The sequence below is a fragment of the Lichenostomus cassidix genome, chromosome 20, assembly GCF_008360975.1.
Source record: "Lichenostomus cassidix isolate B80296 chromosome 20, HeHo_3.0, whole genome shotgun sequence".
NCBI classification, from domain to species: Eukaryota; Metazoa; Chordata; class Aves; order Passeriformes; family Meliphagidae; genus Lichenostomus; species Lichenostomus cassidix.
In genome coordinates, this window is record NC_139500.1 from 11,953,678 (window position 1) to 11,975,070 (window position 21,393).

General features: G+C 47.9%; 1 protein-coding gene across 3 annotated transcripts in view; it reads left to right on the forward strand.

The window, feature by feature from the left end:
- LOC146428837 (TOX high mobility group box family member 2-like) overlaps nucleotides 1-10,568 on the forward strand; it is an 84,661-nt gene extending 74,093 nt beyond the window's left edge. For all 3 annotated transcript variants that reach the window (XM_085079676.1, XM_085079677.1, XM_085079678.1), the window contains exon 3: nucleotides 10,197-10,568. In XM_085079676.1, the coding sequence (XP_084935802.1) occupies nucleotides 10,197-10,526 (330 nt within the window). In that variant the 3' untranslated portion in view covers nucleotides 10,527-10,568. The remainder of the gene's footprint in view (nucleotides 1-10,196) is intronic.
- Nucleotides 10,569-21,393: the final 10,825 nt, after the last annotated feature.

Sequence of the window (21,393 nt, forward strand, 5' to 3'; positions counted from 1 at the left end):
CTAGTACTTCCTGCTCTGGGTCCTTCTGGCTCAGCTGAAGGCAGGTTGAATTAATTTCTTAGAGTGCTTTTTGCTAATTCTTCCTTGCCTGTGCGTGTTTTTGGGCTGCCTTACCTCCTGACCTGCTTACAGTGCATTATCCAGCATTGTGTAACATACCCTGGGCTCAACACACCCCACAAATCCATCCAGCCCAACAATGGATTGCTGTGAGTGCACTGAGCTCATTATGCAAGTTCAGTATGCCATGAGACAAAAAAGGCAATTATGTAAAACCTGTACTCAAATAATTCCCTGAAATGCATGATGTTCTTGAGTAGAATATGATATTCCTTGTATTCACTTCCAGGCGAGATCCTAGGAAAGAAGAGAAATGGATTTATATTTGTCTGGCCTAGTCAGTCTAATTTTAGATCCCATTGGCTGCTGTCTCACTGGATGTACAATGCCTTTAATACATTTTAAAACCAGGCAAAAATCATTATAAACAATTTTAAGGAGGCTGATTGTGAGGCAGATGACAGAGGCTGCTCTCTGCCAACGTGGAGCAGAGCTTGCACATCTCCTGGATTTCCCTGGAGCACTGCCACGATTGCTGTGAGAGGCTGGGGGAGAACAGCCACAAAAACACTCAGAGAGAGGAAACAGTTCCCTTGTCAGTGTGGGTAAGTAAGGAAAAAATAGGTGAGGTGAGCTGCTATTGTGGGTCATCCAGGAGCTACTGTGCATCCAATGTGTCCCACAGCCCTGGCCCTGCATGGGGAGATGCAACAAAGGATTTTCAGGAGCCCTGGTTGTTGCTGATGCTTGTGTAAACCAATATTGAATTCTCCTGAAAATGCTGCCAGCAGGAACTGAGCCTTAATATCCCATCTGGGCAGGGCTTTGAGCAGCCTGGTCTAGTGGAAGGTGTCCCTGCTTGTGGCAGGGAGTGGAACTGGATGAGCTTTAGGGTTGCTCCCAACCCCAACCATTCTGGGACTCCATGATCCAGTTATTTGGGATTTGAAGGTGTTTGTTACAGGACCATGCAGAGGGGGTTCTTGGTGGCACAAGGAGCTGGGTCTGGAGGGACATTTGTCCCAGCAGCTCTCGTGGAGCTCCCTGTGGCACATGTGGGGCTCTGGCACAGCCCTGCCCTGCCCTACAAGGCAGCTGCTGCCTTGCCAGGAAAGCAAGAAAGGCTGAGATATCTGATCACATTTTTCTTCCTCTTTATTCCTGGGGGTATCTTCTTCCAAAACTCATTTTTGTCTGTGTCACCAGGGAATTAGAGGTCTGTCTGTCTCTCTTTCCTCAGAAGGATAAACACAGCATTCCTAATCCTTTCTATCCCACAGCCTGCTGCACTGCTGCCCCTTCCATGTCTATCTGCCTTTATGGAAACCGTAACCTTTGCTTGAACCAGAGATTTTCCTGAGCAAGGGCCCTTTGGGATCTGAGTGGGCTTTCCTGGATACATTTTTAATAAACACAATAATTTGACTGCAAACCCATTACCTATCCCCTGTTTGTTCTATGGGATAGTCATTTCCATGCCTGCAAAAGCCACTAACTCACAGGGCAATCAAAGGGGGAATGACAAGCAGGATAAAATTGGTCTGTGTTGTGATAAACCAGTCCATCTTCACGTCGTGCTCTGGAGCTTTATGTATTGCCTATAAATAATGGCCTCGAAAAGATATTAAATCTTTAGAAAAAATCAAGCCTAATTGTAACTATATTTTTGTTTTCCATTTTGGTTTATGTACAGTGCATGACTTCTGCAGAGACATTTTTATTCCAGGAAAATGACAGGCCAACAAGAAGCCATAATTGCACTGATTTTTAGAAGTGCCTGCATTACTACAGATCTGATGTACTGCAAGACATGAATCAGAAAAATTCTATTAAAAAATCTCTTGAATGGCTGACACAGGAGTATTATCCACGATGATTAATTTGACTTGGTCATTATGAACACAGACAAGTCTGACAAAATTGCATTTCATTCCCCACTGAATTCATAAAATCACTATACACATAATAAGAAGTTATAGTTCTCTGCTATCCACTATTCTTGACAGGATTCCAGTTCTGGATAAGATACTGATTAAAAAAAAATAAAAATAGAGGGGGAGAGAGAGAGTCAGGAGCCTTTTTAAAAGCCTACAATAAGGCTGATTTCTTTTGCTATAAATTGTTCATGGAACTCCATTATTTTTAGCTTTTTGGTTTTTTTGTGAAGTGGTGATGCAGGTCAAGAGCAGCTTGGACAATATCAAACCAGACTGTGAGCTTGTGGTGCCCAGGAGGATGGCATGCAGCAGAATGCTCAGGTTGAATCCCAGGTATTTTCCATCCTTCAGGTGACTGGTAAAAATTAAAATATTAATGATTGGTAGCTTGTTCTTCATTTGCCACCCACACAACAGACAGGCTGAGGCCAAAGAGGCACAAGAATGTCATTTCTGGCTTTGGTAGCATGGAAAAGAACCCCCCAAAGTGCAGAATTGGGTGCATGCCTCTCAAAAGATGATTATTTCAGAGTGAACAGAGATTTCCTGTTCGCTGTGGATGTTGTTTCCTCCCCAGCCCCATCCTGCTGAGCACCACAGCTCCACATCCCAGCTTTCCCTTTGCCACTGTGGCAACTTCCCAAGGACACCAAAGGTTATTAGGGCAAGCAAGGGTGTTTAGGACCCTCTGTGCACAAATGGTTTTATGAAACACATATTTTTGTAAAATTTGTAGAAAAGAGGCCTTTTTTGAGCTGTCAGATTTGGTTGAAACCATCCAGCAGGCTGGATTTGGGAAGAGCTCTGGCTCCAGGACTGCATGGGATCTGTAGGAGATGGGAGAAGGTCAACTCATGGAAAGTTTAAAGGCAGAAACATCCATCAAATTCAAAGGTGAAGCCATGCAGAAGTGCTGGGGTTGAGCTGAGGGTTGGCTTTGTGCTGCAGTTGTTACACTGTGCAGAGTCTGCATCAGAGCAGTGCCCACAGTGGGAGAAATGGAGAGAAAAAGGGAGTGTGGAGGAGTGGGTGTGGTCTTTGGGACAACCAATGCTAGTTTGGGATTTTTAAACACAATAATCTCTGCTCTGGAGCCAGGCTGGGAGAGCTGGGGTTGTTCAGGGAGAAAAGAAGGCTCTGGGGAGACCTTAGAGCAGCTTCCAGTGCCTAAAGGGGTTCTGAGACAGCTGGAGAGGGACTTTGGACAAGAGATGGAGGGACAGGACACAGGGAATGGCTTCCCACTGCCAGAGGGCAGGGAAAGATGGGATATTGGGAAGAAATCCTTCCCTGTGAGGGTGGTGAGGCCCTGGCACAGAGTGCCCAGAGAAGCTGTGGCTGCCCCTGGATCCCTGGCAGTGTCCAAGGCCAAGTTGGACAGGGCTTGGAGCAACCTGGGATAGTGGAAGGTGTCCCTGCCCATGGCAGGGGGCTTGGAATAAGAGGATCTTTAAGGTCCCTTCCAACCCAACCTATTCTGGGATTCTATGGTTTTAAACCCCACTACTCTTGGTATGAAAGAGGAACACACACAGAGGTAGGAAGAGTTCACTTTCCCACAGGTTTCCTGCTGCTCTGCTGAGCTCCCAACCTCTTGCTGAATATTGTGCAGACACTTCCAGGGCGCATTTCTGTTAATGCAAGAACTCCTTTTTCCCTTTTCCACAGTGTTCCCCTAGTAAAAAACCTGAGCATGTGAAAATTAATGTAGCAGGGGCTGGGAACACTTCAAAGACAATTTGTAGATTGTATGTGACTGGCTGTTAATAAATACTTCTTTCCAGTATTTATCCACCTCTCCCCACATAATTCATTGGCCCTGGTATTCACACAGATCTCCGTGTGCAGGGATGAGGCAAATCAATTTCCATTCCCAAGACCCAGAGCTGCTGACGCAGAAAATCAGCACTGCTTCACTTCTTGGCACAGGGCTTTGGGAATCCCAGGTGTGAATATCTCTGCCATCCCTGCCTGGAGAAGGGGTGAGGAAAGGGACAGCCCCTGGGCCACCCAACAGTGAGCACCCATCCATTGCCCTTCCTGGCCTCAGCATCTCTCTGGAGTTCGCAATGGCCAAATGACTGCCACTTTCTCCTGCCACCTCAACTGATGTTTCTGTCACTGTGGCTTCAGTTCCTGGAGGTGAGCAGAAAACCCCCCTGGTTCATGTGCTGGAGAAACATATCAAAATCCCCTTCTTGCAAATAGGGTTGTGCCTGTGAGTAATGGGTGTGGCAGGAGAGGAGTTCAGAGGCTTTTGGGGAAATATGGACAGTTGGTCTTCAGGAAGCTTCAATTTTACCTTTTCCATTGCATTTGGACCAGGATATTCTCTCAGCCCAGCATTCCCTGTAGTTGGTGTGACCAGTGGCACATGGTGAATCCTTTAGACTTGTGTAAGAGAAAAATAGGGAATGTGGCAGCATGACAAAGCCATCCATGTGCTTCTCTGCCTCCTGACTCAATCTGACACCTCATCCAGCTTTGGAAAAATCGAGACACCCCCAAAAGCACCTGGCTGGCTCTCTGCAGGTCCTTCCCTGGGTGATGCTGGTGGGAGAGTGCTCTCCCTGGGACACTGCCCTCAGCCCTGGGATTGGGGTCCTGATGGGATTGGGGGGATCATCTCTTGTGGGATGGTGTGGGCACCCCATAACCTCCATGTGCTCCTCATGCACACCAGGAGTTCAAGCTGTAGCACCTCTCAGCCTCACAAATGTCAATGTTTTTCTCACTTTGCTGAGTTGCCAGGCTAGTTTGGGTCTCTTTAGACCCATCTTGTCTCTGAAGTGTCAGGAGGGTCACTGGGCTTTTGCATTAGCCTCAGGAAAAACCCAGTCAGATGAGGGATGGCACAGGGTCTGTGGTGGTTTGTGTCACCAGGATAGATTGCAGCAGCCTCTGTATTTCCTTGTACCTTCCCAAGAACAAATGTTCTCTCTCAGGCTCGTATTTACTGTTGAATGCTTTTTGACAGGGCAAATATTTACCTGCAATAATACCACAAATCTTTATCCTTCTCACTGTGAACAATATTTCTCTGAATCAATGCTTGGCTGCAACTCCTGGATCCTCATGGATAATCACACAGAACATGACTCAGTGGAGAATTGGGGTCACTGGACATTTGCCATGCTGCTGAGGAGGAGAATGGTTTCCCAGGTCCTTGGTCAAGTCATGTCCTCTGTGATTAATACCAACATGCAGTGCAGGGATGGTGCTGCCTGGCTGTGGAGTGTTCTGTAAAGGAAGACAGTGCTTTCCTCCCCTTCCAGGAGGGAAAAGGCAGGAGAAAGCCAGAGGCATCATTTATAGACGTGCTCAGCACTTGTCATTCCCTCTGGGTCACCTGCATGAGGATTTGTGGTGTCCTTTAGAACACAGCTGGGTCATGGCTTTGGCTGAGTCACAGCTGGGCACTGAGAGCTGCATGGCATTTACACATCTGGATGTCCCTTGCTCCATCCTCCTCTTTTCTGCTGGTCTGGGAATGCTCCCCGAGGCTCAGGAGGGTCTGTTCTGGGGTGGTTGTGGGAGCTTGCCAGGGCTTGGCTTTTTTTGCAGTCCAGGAGGAGGTGCAGCCCAGGAGCAAAAGGTGAAGCAGCAGCAGCATCAAGGGTGGTTTTGGGTGCCATGGCAGAGGGTGACAGGGTCTGTACCCATCAGGCCATCTTGCAGTGCAGGGGTGAGGGACACCTGGTCCTGAGTATGGCCTGGCTGTCATCTTGCCAGGACCAGACCCTTTCTCCCCATTACAATCCCCCCACATCACCTCCCCTCCACTCCACTCTTCTGACCCAGAATCTGCAGCTGGATGGAGATGGTGCTTGGACCCCTCATCCAACTTGGATTTCAAGATGGAAGAATAGTTTTACATCATGCTTTTGCTGCTGTTGGAGGTTATTTTTACAATGCAATGCCATCCTGTGCCATCACTGTGCAAGCATGGGGCATAATTGTTTTTATGAGGGTGGGGAGCCCCTGGCACAGGGTGCCCAGAGAAGCTGTGGCTGCCCCTGGATCCCTGGCAGTGTCCAAGGCCAGGTTGGACAGGGCTTGGAGCAGGCTGGTCTGGTGAAATGTGTCCCTGCATGCAGCAGGAGGGCTGGAACAAGATGATCCTTAAGGTCTCTTCCAACCCAAGCTATTTGATGATTCTGCAATAACCCTGGGGCTGTGCTCAGGGCAGTTAGATCCCATATAATCCCAAGGCTGGTTCACAGGGGTACCTGGGGGGCTGAGGGCAGGGAGGGATGCAGAGAAGGGTCTCTGTGCCCTCTCTGACAGGGCCTGGCTCCATCCTGTGTCCATCCCCCTGCAGGCAGGGCTTCCCTGCTCCAAGCAGCACCAGCCACGAGAGGGTTTGCAAGAAGAGGCTTCCTGTTTCAGCTGATTTCAGTGTTTTAATTTGAAGAGGAATAATGTGTAATCACAACAACTGTCATCTGTTTGACAGTGGAAAATCCTAGAGCTTTTTTTGTGCGCTGTAAATGGGCAGCCATTCAGCAGCACGAGCTGCTCGCCGCTCGGAGTCCTGGTGGGATGAATGGCTTCAGACCAGCCCGCTAATCTAATTTGTAATGTATCCTCAGAACGTATAATTGGCTGTTTAATTTAATTCAAATTAACATAAGAATAGGAAATATAATCTGCCACAGAGTCCACATGGTGGTGGAGAGGAGCGTGGGGTGTTTCTGCAGAGGGGTTGAGGGCACAGCGCTGTGCACTTGATGTGACACCACTCCTTGTGGGGACAGAGGTGTCATCGTGGGCATGTCAACAGGCACCGTGTGTGTGACAATAAATCACCGCTTTCCCCAGCTTTCTGAGTGTCTGGGTGCCTCATTTCTCTTCCTTATCTTTCTGGCCATCTATTTAAAACACACATAGAGTGAGGGAGGCTCGCTTTGGAAAGCTCGGTAGCGACAGGGTGTGAAAGCTGGCAGGCGCCGAGTCTGATTATGTTGATTGGATATTGTCTAATCTGATTTTGATTGTGTACAGCTTTGATTGTAATTTTGATACGTCTGCAAAATGCTGTAGCTGTTCGGAAAGCTTTGTGATTTAAACAGGTCTTTTTTTCTTTTCTCTTTTTTTTTTCCCCCTGGGTTGAATAGAACAGAGGCAGAAACGTGCCTGGGGGTGAGCAGGGCGCTGGGGCTTTGGCACTCTGTACAAAACCACCTCAAAGCCCTTGGGTGAGCTGCTCTGCAGCAACACAGGGGACTTGTAGTTTTGAAGAGAGCTTTAGGAAACTTTGAGTGGGTTTTACATAATTTAGTTAAGTACAGCAAAGCCACTTGCTTATATACCTGATACCAAAATAAACCAGTTGGAGGAACAAGTTTGCTGTGCGATGATTTATTTAAATCCCTTTCTGTAAAGCATGGAGTGAAATCCTCTTAAATAACTGGGAAAGAATCAGTGTACCTCGAGGAGCATAGCCCAAAAGGAAACCTAGCTACGAGATGTATTAAATGGGATCTCTCTGTCTGCCTTGTGTACATCCCCTCAGCCCGCTGCCTTCCCTGTATAATAACAATGTTAGGCAGAAGCTGACTGGAAAAAGAGCTGGGTTTGAATTTCCCCTGAACTGTAACAGTTGGCACAGAGCTGTCAGGGCCCAGGCTCTGTCTCGTGTTTCTGTCATGCTCCTGTTTCCCTACAGCCTGTGGGAATCTCAGGCAGACTCGAAGGTTTGGGTCAGGTATGCAGAACCTGCTCTGGAATCATGGAATGACTGAATGGTTTGGGTTGGAAGAAACCTTAAAGCTCATCTCCTTCCATCCCCAGCTATGGGCAGGGACACCTTCCACTATCCCAGGTTGCTCCAAGCCTTGTCCAGCTTGGCCTTGGACACTGCCAGGGATCCAGGGGCAGCCACAGCTTCTCTGGGCACCCTGTGCCAGGGCCTGCCCACCCTCACAGGGAGGAATTCCTTCCCAATATCCCATCTAACCCTGCCCTCTGGCAATGGGAAGCCATTCCCCTTGTCCTGTTTCTTCAGGCCCTTGTCCTCAGTCCCTCTGCAGCTCTCTTGGATCCCCTTTAGGCACTGGAAGTGGCTCTAAACTCTCCCTGGAGCCTTCTCTTCTCCAGGTTGAACACCCCCAGCTCTCCCAGCCTGGCTCCAGAGCAGAGGTGCCCCAGCCCTTGAACATCTCCATTGCCTCCTCTGGACTTGCTCCAGCAGTTCCATGTCCTTCTCTTTGGGCCCCCAGCCCTGCAGGTTTGGTGTCCTGATGGGAGGAGAGGAGAGGATCCCCTGGCTGCCCTGCTGCCCACGCTGTGGGCTGAGCCTGGCACAGGGGGTGTCCGGGCTAACAGGGCACAGGGCTGGGTCAGTCCAGCCTTTCCTCCACCAGAATCCCCAAGTCTCCTCTCACAGAGCTGTTCTCAATGCTTACCTCTCCCAGTCTGTGCTCCTGCCTGGATCACCCTCACACAGGAGCAGCATCTTGAGCCTGAATTTGTTGAACCTCATTAAGTTCCTGTTGACCACCTTCTCCAGCTTGTCCTGGGTGACATCCTGTCCTTCTGTTATGTCAGCACTTCTTTTCTTTGTCTTTTTCTGCAGTGGGGTGAGGGAAGGTGAGAGGTGAGGGTTCAGATTAGCAGAGGATGAGTCTCTTCCAGCCCCAGTTTTGGGGTGAGGCAGGAGTGACCGCCTGCTCTGCCACCCCACAGAGCCATGGTTCTCGCTGGCAGTGCCCTTTCACAGATCCCTCCTTGCTCCCTGCTGCCTCTCCCACTGACTCCTGTGCTCAGTTAAATACAGGCTTTATTTTATTTTATTAAGGACTTTCTCCCCACAGTCTGTGGTGATGAAGAGCATGAATCCGGGGGTGAGCTCTGGGACAATGGATTATTAAAGCCTACAGTGCTTAACTGGTTTTTTAACATCTGGGGTTTTGCTCTTAAATCAAGAGTATTAAGTCCAAATCCAACCATGAAACTAGGTGATCTGGGAAATTTAGCTTTAGCATGTGTATAATACTATAGCTAATCAGAATTTCATATGCTGTAATAATATGTGAAACAGTAGATGTTTAGAATAAACCTCCTCTGCCAGAGACTCATTATATTCTGCGTTGGTAATTAATAATTTTGGATAGATTCACACATTATAAAGAAAAAATGGTTTTGTCTGAAGTGAAAATGATTGCACAGGTGCAATGACATTTTTTATACAAATGGGAATGCTTAGAAGTAAACAAGACATGAGGAAACATGGGGAGCAGACAGAGCACTGACATCTCTGTGTGTTCGTGTCACCTCAAGGCAGCTTTGGTAGGGAGGTGAGGAAATGCTTTTCCAGATGAAATTTGGGAAAGCATACAAGCAAGGACAAATCTCCATGTGTGGTGAAGTCATGCAGGCTTTCTTTAAAGGATTTTCTAAAACTGATGACTGTGTTTCCAAATCTCCCTCCCTGGTTGTAGCTTCTGTGCTGGAGTTTTTGAGGATTCAGCAGGAGTTAGGACAAAAGGAAATGGCTTTAACCTGACAGAGGGCAGGGTTTGATTAGATATTAGGGGATAATGCTTTACTGGGAGGGTGGTGAGGCTCTGGCACAGGTTGCCCAGAGGAGATGTGATTCCCCCATCCCCTGGGTCAGGGACAGGGCTTGGAGCAACCTGGGATAGTGGAAGGTGTCCCTGCCCATGGCTAGGGAACTGGATGGGCTTTAAGGTTCCTTGCAACCCAAACTGTTCCATAGTTTTATGAATTTTGATGCCAAGTAATTGTTATTTCTACAGCCGTAATTCTCTCAAAAACTCTTAAAAATACCAACTGCAGGTTGAGAGATGAGCTGGGTGGCCAAAGAGGGACTTTGACTCAGGAAGGCCACAGCTAGTTGGGAAGCAGCTGTGCCCTTCCATGGCTGTGGTCCAGGTATGGAAGTTTCTGCTGAGGTTTTGGGGAGTTGAAGGTGAGCAGGAATGCAGCATGGGAGAGAGGATGCCCTGAGTGGATCCAAGGTGTGTGAGGAGCTGTGGTGTCCCTGAGGGATGGTGCAGCTCTGCCACCCTCACACCCTGGCTCCTACCTCAGCCTGATGTGGAGGACTGGAAATGCCTTTTTTATTACAACCAGCCCATTTCCACTGGAATCTGTGTTTCTTGGAGAAATAATCCTTTCTCGTTGATGAAGCAGCAAAGTAGTGACACGTTGCAAAATGTCTCTTTCGTGTTTCAGACGTACAACAGCCAGAGTGAGAACAACGAGGACTACGAGATCCCTCCCATCACACCTCCCAATCTCCCAGACCCATCCCTCCTGCACCTGGTGGACCACGAGACTGGATACCACTCCTTGTGCCACAGCCTCCCTCCGAACAGCCTGATCCCAGCCTACCCCTACCAGAACATGGACCTGCCAGCCATCATGGTCTCCAACATGTTGAGTCAGGATGGGCACCTCCTTTCCAGCCAGCTCCCCACGGTCAGTGCCTTTCCCCTCTCTCTCCCTTTCCTCAGAGCTGCTCTGTATTTCCAGTCAGCAGCTAAGCAGAGAAGGTGTTGGTGATGAGCTGTTGGCCATGAGGGTTGGGATGAGCGGGTGCTGCCACCAAGCACAGGGTGTGCTGGCAGAGACTGCAGTCACCATGCTCGTGGTGGCAGTTTTATGTTTAGTTGGGTGTCCTCCTGAGCCCCATTAACCTCTCAGGATCAGGGGATGGCTGTTTTCCTCCATCCAGGCAAAGTGCCTGTGCTCCATCCCAAGGTGACCAGCCAAAGCCCCAACGCCCTGTGTCCTTCCCCTTCCTCCCTGTCACCCCTGTCCCACCGCCCGGGTGGCACCAGCAGGAGGAGCAGGGATGCTCCCTGGAGGGAAAGCTGCCCTATTGATTTCAGGGGGAACAGGATCCCTCCCTGCACTCACAAACTCAAATTGCCTCCTGGCTCATGCCGTGGGAAGGGGATACCTCGTGGAGTTTCAAATTACTGATATACAGGGATAAACAGGGCAGGGATAATAAAGTAAAGTGAAGCTCTGGGAAGAAACTCCAGGGCTAATTAGACCTTATAATTCCTCTGCATCAGCAGCACCGAGGAAGGGTTGTGGCTTGATTTTGACAGTGATATTGAATTAATACTGTTGCTGTTTAATGCCATTTTCCTCTTTAGCAGATTCAGCCCCATCGTTGGTTTTCCACATTGTTTCTCTCTGAGATCATTGATTTTGAATGGCATTGATATCAAACAGAGTTAATTTTACTTAAAGAGCATGGCTGGGAGCCTGGCCCTGCCTAGCTGGGGAAGGCTTGGTGTCGATTGCTTGAATAGATAAGGGTCTGAAAGGTAGTGATATTTAAATATTTAAATGGGATATTATCTCTTAGTCTAGGAAAATCCCAAGGCTTTCTGAAGTCCTGATGAGTCTCTGAGTTTCATTGTTAGTGTGTTTAAGAGAAATATCATGTTCTGCCCATCAATATTGAACAGAGGCATATTTCTATGGAATTAAATATTACTTAGAGCTCTGTGTTACCTTTTAGGTTCTTAGGTGATTAAAACATTCATTTCTGAGACAAAAAGAGTCAATTTCAGATGAAATATTTTTCCGTGGTTTAATTTAAAGCACAGCCCCTTTGCCTGACCCCTATTTTCATAACATGATAATTTTATCCTGTGTTGATTGTCTCATTTTTGAGAGGTGATATTGCACTTATAAATCACTTTCTAAAATACCTAAAGAAAAAAAGAAGGGGATTTATTAAGCAGCTTCTCTGCGTCTGAAATAATTTATTTTGGAGTAGTCCTTGGGAAATGTTCTCTTTCTTACTTTATGGTACTGTTTTACAAATTCAGCGCGGTGATGATAAATCAGGGCTGAGCCAGAGAAGATAAGAAGGGGACTTAGTGGGCTGTAAACATAGAATAGAGAGATTAAGATTTGTTTGCCCCTTACCATGAAAATAAAAAGAGTCCAGCGAACCCTGAATTTCCCAGCTGAGAGTGAATTGAAACTGTTGAGTTGTGGAAACCCTCAGAGCTGTGATACATCTTCAGAGGTCCTGGCAGCAAAGGGATCAGGGAGGGACCTGTGGGGCAGCTTTAGGTCAGAATTAAATCCTGCCTCACCCTCCCATCACAGCTTGTTTTCCACTGAAAAGGAGCACCTTCTGTCCCTTTTGGTGGGGAGTTGAGTCTCCCTTTCCTCCAGCGTCAGCCCACGATGGCAGTGTTGGCTCCAAAGCACACCCAGAGCTCCCGTTAGTGCTGAGGGCAGCAGAACATTCATGTGAGGGCACAGAAAAATCCTGCTGAGAAAGCACATTTTAAACTCCTCTGGTTGATACCTCATAACATCTTCCAGTGCCTCAAGGAGCTCCAGGAGAGCTGGAGAGGGACTTTGGACAAAGGATGGAGGGACAGGATACAGGGAATGGCTTCCCACTGCCAGAGGGCAGGGAGAGATGGAATAGTGAGAAGGAATTGTTCCCTGTGAGGGTGGAGGATGCCAGAGAAGCTGTGGCTGCCCCTGGATCCCTGGAAGTGTCCAAGGCCAGGCTGGACAGGGCTTGGAGCAGCCTGGGATAGTGGAAGGTGTCCCTGCCCGTGGCAGGGGTGGAATGAGATGATCTTGAAGGTCCTTCCAACCCAACCCACTCTGGGGCTTGTTTGCCAGTGTTTCCAGAAAAGAGAGGGTTTATTTCACCCAGGCACTCTGGGACTGAGCCCTGCATGTGCAGGGCGTGGAGGAGGTGGCTCAGTGTGCAGAGGTTTTGGTTTTGTTCCAGGAGCCACACTGCTCATGCAAATGCTGGAGCCTCTCTCCTCCCTGCTGCTCTTTGCTGTACTTCCTACAGGTTTCTGCACACACAGCTATTTCCTGCCTTGGTTGCCATGTCTGTAGGTCTGAATACAGTGACAGACAACAAGCAATTGGGGGTAAAATCTTTAGACATTGGTCAGACTTTTGCTCTAAAAATTCAACTTGAGGCTTGAGATTTTGTTAAATCAGAAAGAAAAGAAAATGAACAAATTTCTAAGTGCTGATCAGACATGAGCCAGGACCCACTGAGAGCCATGGGATTGATATTTTTTCTTGAAAGCTCAGAAGTGAATAAAGAAAATCCAGGTGCAGGTTGCTGTCCCCTGAGCAGAGATGGCACAAGAGGTGATGTGTGGAGAACTCCTGGAAAGGGGAAGGTGGGGAGGAGGCAGAGCTGGCTCGTTTGGGGAAGGTTTGTTATTTTTTGTGTTGGTAAGAAGAAACAAACAGAAAATTCTTACTACTGTGGATTTTTTTTCCACCTATACTGATCTCTCTTTTCCTATGGGAAAAAAAGGAAGGAAAGAGAAGGGAAAGAGGATGAATGGCAGGAGGGAAGGAAAATAGGAGAGATGTGACTGTCACTGAGAAATGGGAGTAATCAGGGAAAATTAATCAAAGAGGAAAAAACATTTTTTCCTTGGGAAGAGAATAACTTTGCTTGCTGTGAACATCCCAGCAGTGATACAGTGTGGACAAACAGCAGCTGAGCTTTCCAGGGATCCACAGGGAGTCCTGCCGGGCTGGGATCACTCTGGACTGGGATTTGGGGATGTGGGGAAAGCAGGGGAGGGGGCAGAGATGAGCTGTGGATCGCTGGTGAGGTGGGCGCCTGCTGGGCTAAAGAGCTGCTGGGAATAAATGAGATTTCAGAGTGGATTTGGCAGAACATTTTTGACAGAAACAAAGGGCGACCAAGGTCAGAGCCCACGAATCTCCAACGCTGAACAAAGGTATTACCATAAATACTGAATAGCAGCCAAGAGGGCTGGGGGTGCCTCTGCTCATGGGGTGGGACAGTGCCGGGTGAGGAGAACAAGGAGCCCCTGACAGGGGTCCAGCACTGCTCCAGGACCCCAAAGCTGTGCTCCCCCAAGCCTGCTCACAGGATGCAGATACACATTCTGAAAAATCAACCACCCTGCTCTGCTGTGGCCAGGGGAACGTGGGCATAGCCGTGGATTTCTGCATCACTTTGGCTGCTGTTAGGAGCCAACACAGCCTCTGTAGATGTACAGGGTTGGCTGGACAGACTGACACCTCTCCCTGTGTCTGCATCTTCCCCTTGCTTCTCACCATGAGAGATCCTTGTGACTCCTTTAAAGCCACTCACATTTCCTTCAGCCCACTGGGGTGACTTCTTCCTGCTCACAGCAAGCTGCTGCAAGGGCAAAAAGGCTTTGACCACAGCCTGGAAGGTCTTCATGTCAGTTTGTTGAGTGGAACGAGATATTTCAAATCCTCAGTTGCAAAGAGGACATTTGTGGTGTAAAAGATCGAATTTCCAGGGAGCTATGGAACCTGTTTAGGTAGAGGTGAGAGAGTAAAACAGTAAATGGGGGTGAATTGCAGTAGCAAGACAAGTGCCACCCTGCAATTCCTGGAGTTTCCAGTTGCCATTGAATAGCTGCTTCCCAACATGATGGGGCTTTGGTGTGGAACAGAGAGGAGACCAGTAAAACAAATCAGCTGTAACCCAGCTGTCTGTGTCCCATGTGAGGAACTGAGAGGAAAAAAGCCCCTTCCCAGAGCTGGGATGTACATGCCTGGGGTGCTGTAGGGCTCCAAGGACAAGCATTTGGTGCTCATCAGACCTTCAGTGAGGTTGTCCTGCAGGCAGGTTGCAAGGCCAGACACAGATTGCTCCAAAACCCATCCAACCTGGGGCATTTTTTACCACCTTCATTATAAAAACACTCCTTTATGTCGATTAAATATTGTCACAAAAGCCAAGTAAGATGTGCCAGTCTTTCCTCCAGGCCTTTGGAAATCCATGATCCCTGCAGGCAGAGCAGTGTACATGCTGTGGGCAAATACTTCCAATGCATCAATATTTCAATAATTTTGAATCACTGCCTGTTAAAATAAGTTATTTTAAATAACCCATATCCCAGTGCAGTGTACAGGCAGCAGTGCCCTTCAAAGCAAGTTCATGCTCTTCAGAAGAGACTTTATAAATAAATAAACCAGCAAGGGCGCTGGTCAGGTCACCAGCAGCAAAAACTTCCCTGAATTCCCCTTGTTTCAGTCCTGGATAAGTTTTCACTGGCAATTTTGTGGTGTGTGCTTTAAGATTTTGACTAATTCAGCTTTCTGCTTATTAATGGGTCAGTATTTAAAAACTAAACTCCCAAACATGAGGTGGAAAATAGTAATAACACAACCCTACATGAAGGGCTCTTTGTATTAAGCAGAGCCCTGTTTGCAATTCCCTGCTAGTGTTTTTCTCAGAGGCAATAAATGAAAGAAATATGTCTTTTTAAATTTTATAAAACTCAGAAAAATGGTTTTAAACAGCTTTTCTTCACCTCCTATAATTATTTATTTTCAAACAGTCCTTCAGGGTAATGTTCCGTTTTCTTATTTCACACTCCTTTTTCTCATAAATGAACCATCACTTCAATAAATCATTATGAAAACAGAGACTAACACAAACCCTGAAAGGTTGAAAGATTTATGTAACACATTTATGTTTTCCATTTTCTCATTCTGGTACTCCACTGCTAAAGCTAAGCTAATAAAAGCTGCTATTAATATTTCTTGTTGCCTGGCAACCACAGAGAGGGAGTAATAGCTTTAGCTAGAAAAATAGATGACCGATAAGGAAAAATTCAATTCTTTTATTATCTCAAGGGAAAATGGGCTTTTACTGGAACATTATGATGTACGAGTGTGAAGTTGAATACAAAGGATATTTTTTCAGTTGTTTTTCTATTTTTAATGAACATTATTTTACCTTCACAAACTCGTTTAATGCCTTTGCCCCACCTACTTGCGAGCTTAATTTAGCAACACCCACACACGCTTCTGGCTTTAAGTATCTGTTGGCATTTTCACTTGGAAGCCCCTTCCTTCCCTCCACACCTCCCCCCGAGCTGCAGGGCTTGGGCATAAAATTTCGCTCCAGGTCGGAACTTGGGAGACAAGATTCCCAATCAAAGAGTAAATTGTTCTCGTGTGTGTTCAAAGCTTGCTTTCTCAGAGGAAGGGGTTTGTGTGGAGAGGTGTTTTCTGAACTTTGAGCAATCGTGGCTGGGCTGTCTGTGCTCAGGGGGAGCAGAGCAGCTGCTGGTGCTGGAGGTACAGGGGTAGAGCTGCTGCCTGTGGGCAGGATGGATGGAGAATCTGGGAGTGCCAAGGCTGGGATGAACAGACCAGAAACTGCTCTGGGAGAGAGACTTTGGGGTGCTGGTGGGTGAGACTGGACATGCCCCAGCTGTGTGTGCCCAGAAACCCCCCAAGTTTGGCAGCAGGGAAGGGGGGATTCTGCACCTCTGCCCTGCTCAGGTGAGACCCCACCTGCAGAGCTGCCTCCAGCTCAGGGGAACAACAACACTCCTCTGGAGCAAGTCCAGAAGAGGCCACAAAGATGATCCAAGGACTGGAGCTATGGAGACAGGCTGGGAGAGCTGGGGGTGTTCAGCTGGAAGAGAGAAGGTTCTGGAGAAACCTTTCCCCCATCTAGGGCCTGAAGGGCAAAAAGAAAAATGGGGACAGACCTTTATCAGGGCTTGTAGCAATAGGACAAGGGGGAATGGTTTTAAAGAGAATTAGTTTAAATTAGATATAAGGGAGAAGTTTTTCACAGTGAGGCTGGTGAGGCCCTGGCACAGGGTGCCCAGAGAAGCTGAATGCCCTGGATCCCTGGAAGTGTCTAAGGCCAGTCTGGACAGGGCTTGGAGCCACCTGGGATAGTGGAAGGTGTCCCTGCCCATGGCAGGGAGTTGGACTAGATGACCTTTAAAGGTCCATCCAACCCAAACAATTCTACCATTCTATGAAGACAGGCCCTCTTCTGTGGGAGAGATCCTTCCTGAACTTCCCAGTCACCCTGAACACCATTCCAAGTTCTCTGTGCAGCAGCAGCCCCTCTTTCCACATGACTGAGGCACCTTCTGCGTGGTGCCTAGCCAAGTGCTGCAGGGACAGAGCTGGGGTGATGTGGGTCCCTGTCAGGACCTGGCTCTGAGAGTGCTCAGAAAGCAGCAGAGCTCATGAGGACTGAGCTGTGCAGGAGAACAGTGAACCAGAGGAACCAGTGTGGTTGTGTGGTTGGTGTTTAGGTTCACCCATGGGTATCCCATTTCTGAGATATGAGTAACCAGGGCATCATGATACACTTTTCACAAGTTGCACAAGATACAAAGGAACTGTTGTGACAGCTGAGAAGCAAAGCAGATGTGGATTTTGGTTGGTAATGAAAGAACTCCCTGAAAAAGATAAAGGAAGAAGACAAGGTGTCACTTGAGCTGGCAGAGAGTGACTGCCACCTGCCAGGGTGGGAATCTCACATGGGAATCTGCGTTTTTCCCTGAAAACCTCTCAGAGCCACTTCCCTGCAGGAGAATGCTTCTCAGCAGGAGATCCCTTCCAACCCAAACCATTCCAGGAGTCCATGTCCCAGAGCAAGGGGATGCAGGAGAGCATTCAGGTGTGAATTACCCACAGCACCACATTGTACCGTAGTGGAAGGGCCCTGCACAGTGACCCAATGGGTGGGTATGTGTGTGGCTGCAGAAGTGTCTCTTCTGCCTGTGCCTCTTGATTTTAGGCTGCAAAATGGGTCTTTTTTCTGCCTACTCATGACTTGCCCTGAAGCCAGCAGGTCCCATCCCGAGGTGGTGCAATTGCTGCTCTCAATGAACCAGCATCTCTGCATCACTGTTTGCATTCTGCCTTTTAATTGTTCCATGGAAATTCACCCTCCTTCTCCTTCTCCTCCTTTCTCCTTCTCCTCCTCCTCCTTTCTCCTTTTCCTCCTCCTCCTTCTTTCTCCTTCTCCTCCTCCTCCTTCTTTCTCCTTCTCCTTTCCTCTTCTTCCTTCTCCTTCTCCTTCTCCTTCTCCTTCTCCTTCTCCTTCTCCTTCTCCTACTCCTTCTCCTTCTCCTTCTCCTTCTCCTTCTCCTTCTCCTTCTCCTTCTCCTTCTCCTCCTCCTCCTCCTCCTCCTCCCTCTCCCTCTCCCTCTCCCTCTCCCTCTCCCTCTCCTTCTCCCTCTCCTTCTCCTTCTCCTTCTCCTTCTCCTTCTCCTTCTCCTTCTCCTCCAGTTGGTCACTCTCTGACAGTCCCAGCAGTGAAAGTCTCCTTATCAGCCATAAAATCCTCGGCGTTATCCCGTATCAGATGCCAAGTGAGACGATCCCTCTCCTTTGCGCTGTGCCTGCCTGAGCTGCCACCACTGAGCGCTGGTGACACAATTTGCTTTGCATTTACAGCACTTTCAGAGAGCACTGACTGCGCTTAAGCCGCGCTTAAGCAAACTGGTTCGGAGCTGTAATCAGCGCGGTTCGCGCATCGCTGGGGAGGAGGAGGCTCGCTGTGAGCAGCGTGTGTGTATTAGTGGGGTAATTAAAATATCAATTACGCCGTGTTGACAGCGTGCCAAAGACCTGCCTCGCGTGTGCACTAAACTGAATCGCTCCAAAGTCTCCTCACAAGGCCTGACGCACCGCGGTGCCAAACACAGCACGAACCCGGCGCTGGCTAAACCACGGCTTAGATGTTGCGTTGTGTAACGGTATCATGTTCTGGAAATTATCTTTTAATGTACAATTTGTATTGCTGAGCAATGTCACTTACTTTGCAGAGCATCTCGCCGGCGTAAAACTGGAGATTTATTCCTGTCATTTTTTTGTCTCCTCTGCCATGTTGATAATAAGAAGTCTACTTTATGTGCGTAATGCCTGTGTCAGTTTTGAAATTTGGGGTTTCATAAAAGGCAGTGGTATAAATAAAACATGATATAAATTAAAAATATAGTGGAAAATAAAATCTCTGAATTATGGGAGCAGATGAGATGAATGCAGCGTGCAGGAGGTTTTCAGAACAATATCTAATAACTGCAGTAAATGTGTTCAAGGAATGGGATGGATCCTTTTAAAGACCCGATTGTGATCTCAAATGTGTTTGTCTCTGGTGTGCAGACCTGCAGGTGGATGCCTGTTCTTAGCTCAGTTTTAACCCTTTAGATTTAGGTTGTGTCCATCTGCAGGACAACATTTTTTCCCGTTCTAAGCTAAAAACCCCACTTCAGCGATTTTCCTGGGTAAGGTTAAAAGTCCATTTTGCCCCCATCAAAAAAATCTTCAATGAGAATGTGCTTTGGAAAATGATCTAGTGGTTTGGAAGAGAGTTTCTTTGGAGTCTGGGATGTGGCTTTGGGAAAAAACTGTTCCAGCATGAGCAATTCCCCATTTCCTGGTGGAGGATTTGTCACTTTGGCCCCAGGAGATGGGGTTGGTGCATGGATGGGCTTTCCCCAGCTGCTTGGGCTCTGGTGTACTGTGGGACTATCTCTGCCATCTTCTTCCTCCCTATCATAATTTGTAACAATAACAGGGAATTATGTCAAAAGTTCGTGTGAGAAAAGATTAAAAAATTGAACAGATAGCATTCAGAGAGTGTTGGGGTTACCCTTGTCCATGCTGACTAATTTGGGGCACTGTGACATGCCTTGCCTTTAGTTGCAGCATGAGATAAATGATGCCAGATCATCTCTGCCTAAAGATCGATTGTCTTTGGTGCGGTGGTTTTAGGTGTCATTGAACCTGGGGGATCCCAGTCCCCTTGGGAACAGGAGGTAAAGGAAACAGGGATGTTCCAGGGTCTCTCTGCTAACAGGACGTGGCTTTCACCGGCAGCCAGGGCTCTGTGTGTACCAGCACTGCAAAAGGTTTGTGTAAGAGCTGCAAACAGATCTTCCTCCTTCCTTGAGGTGTTGGACAGGGCTTAGAGCAACCTGGTCTAGTGGAAGGTGTCCCTGCCCATGGCTGGAGAGTGCAACTAGATGAGATTTAAGGTCCTTTCAAAACCTAACCATTCTGTGATTTCCTTGCCTCTTGCTGAATGTACTCAGCCCTCTCATAGCCGATTAACCAGAAGCTGCTTCACCCTCCCCAAAATGCTGCCTTTGTGCCTTATTTAGTGCATGTGACCCAACAGTGCAGGTCATCTGAGGACTCATTTCTGTCTGGGTCACACACAGGAAAACAGAGACGTTTCCAAGCAGGAATAATCCCCAAGGCACATGTCTCTGCACCTTCTCCTGCATCCCATTCCTGCTCCCTGACTCTGCAAACCAAGCTGAGCTTTCATTGCCACCTCTGAGCTGACAGCAAGGGTCTAATGTGAGGAAAGGAAAGTGGTTTTGCCAAAGAGATGACATCCTCCATGGGGCTGGCACCATATGCCCACCTTGTCTGCTGTCCCTTCTGTCCTGGGCCTCTCCTCTTTTTTCTCATTTCCATGGGAATAACAAGGAGATGTGGTGGCTGTGGGTCAGTGGCAGTGCAAAGAGCCTCCAGAAGACAAGTGAAGGGTTTTAATTTCAATCAAAACCTTTGCCACACCATCAAGTGTTCACGTTCCCATGTGTGTTCACACCCCACATCAGAATGTGACATGAAGTCTTCTTTGAAGTGCATCAGGCAGCTGAAAATAGAACAATTTTTTTGCCACTTTTTAACCAGAAGCACCTCTGATACAAGCAAAACCAAAGTAGCATGTCTGGCAACCCTTTGCCATCCATCTTGGGCATTTTGATCAATGTTGCAGCCCATCTTTAATTGCCCTTATCCCTTAGATCAATCATATTTATCTCACAGCTGTCACTGGCCTCCCCTTTGCATGTTTCCAGGGTGCATTAACTTGCTCCAGCAATTACTCACTGCCCGGGACAAGGAGGGGCTGGGTAACTCTGAGATTCATTCCCAATCACACACGTGATTGGCTTTCCATCACTTTTCCAGAAGTTTCAGCCCCAAATGGCCTTGCAGTGAGTGGTGTTGGTGCTGTTCCCATCCCGCCCGGGGCAGGAGAGCACAAAAGGATGGAAATTTCCACAGCTTTTGTTTCAGCTGTAGAAGTTATGATGACTGTTCGCTGCTGTAGGTGTGTGCACGTTGAGTGAGTCTTTTTGTATTATTTAAACGGGAGCCGTTTTTAGAGGCAAATAACAGAAAGTGCTTACAATAAAAATAATGGGCTGTAACAGGCTTTGTTATGCAATGAGGAGATCAAAGAGCCACATCAGCCACTCGGCTGAGCGCTGAGCGACAGGAGGAATGGGCTCTAATTGGTAGGTAAGATTTCCTCAGCTGGTAAATAGAAATGGTAATCCCAGCCCTTTCAGAGGAGATTTCCCCTGCCAGTGGCCTCGGTGGGGTTTGCTGTGAGTGTGAGTGATGGTGCAGAGCAAGGGGGAACACAAACAGTGATCTTAAGGCAGATTTCCCTTTCTTCAACAAACACCCCTAGTCTCTACCTGCATTTTGGGTGTGGATCTGGGAAGGTCCAGCTGCTGAATTCAGACCCCAGCCCAGAAGACTGAAAGCTCTGAATGTGGGAAGCACACCCTAGAAAAAGCTCCAGCAGCCCCTGCTTCTGAGTGGTACAGGC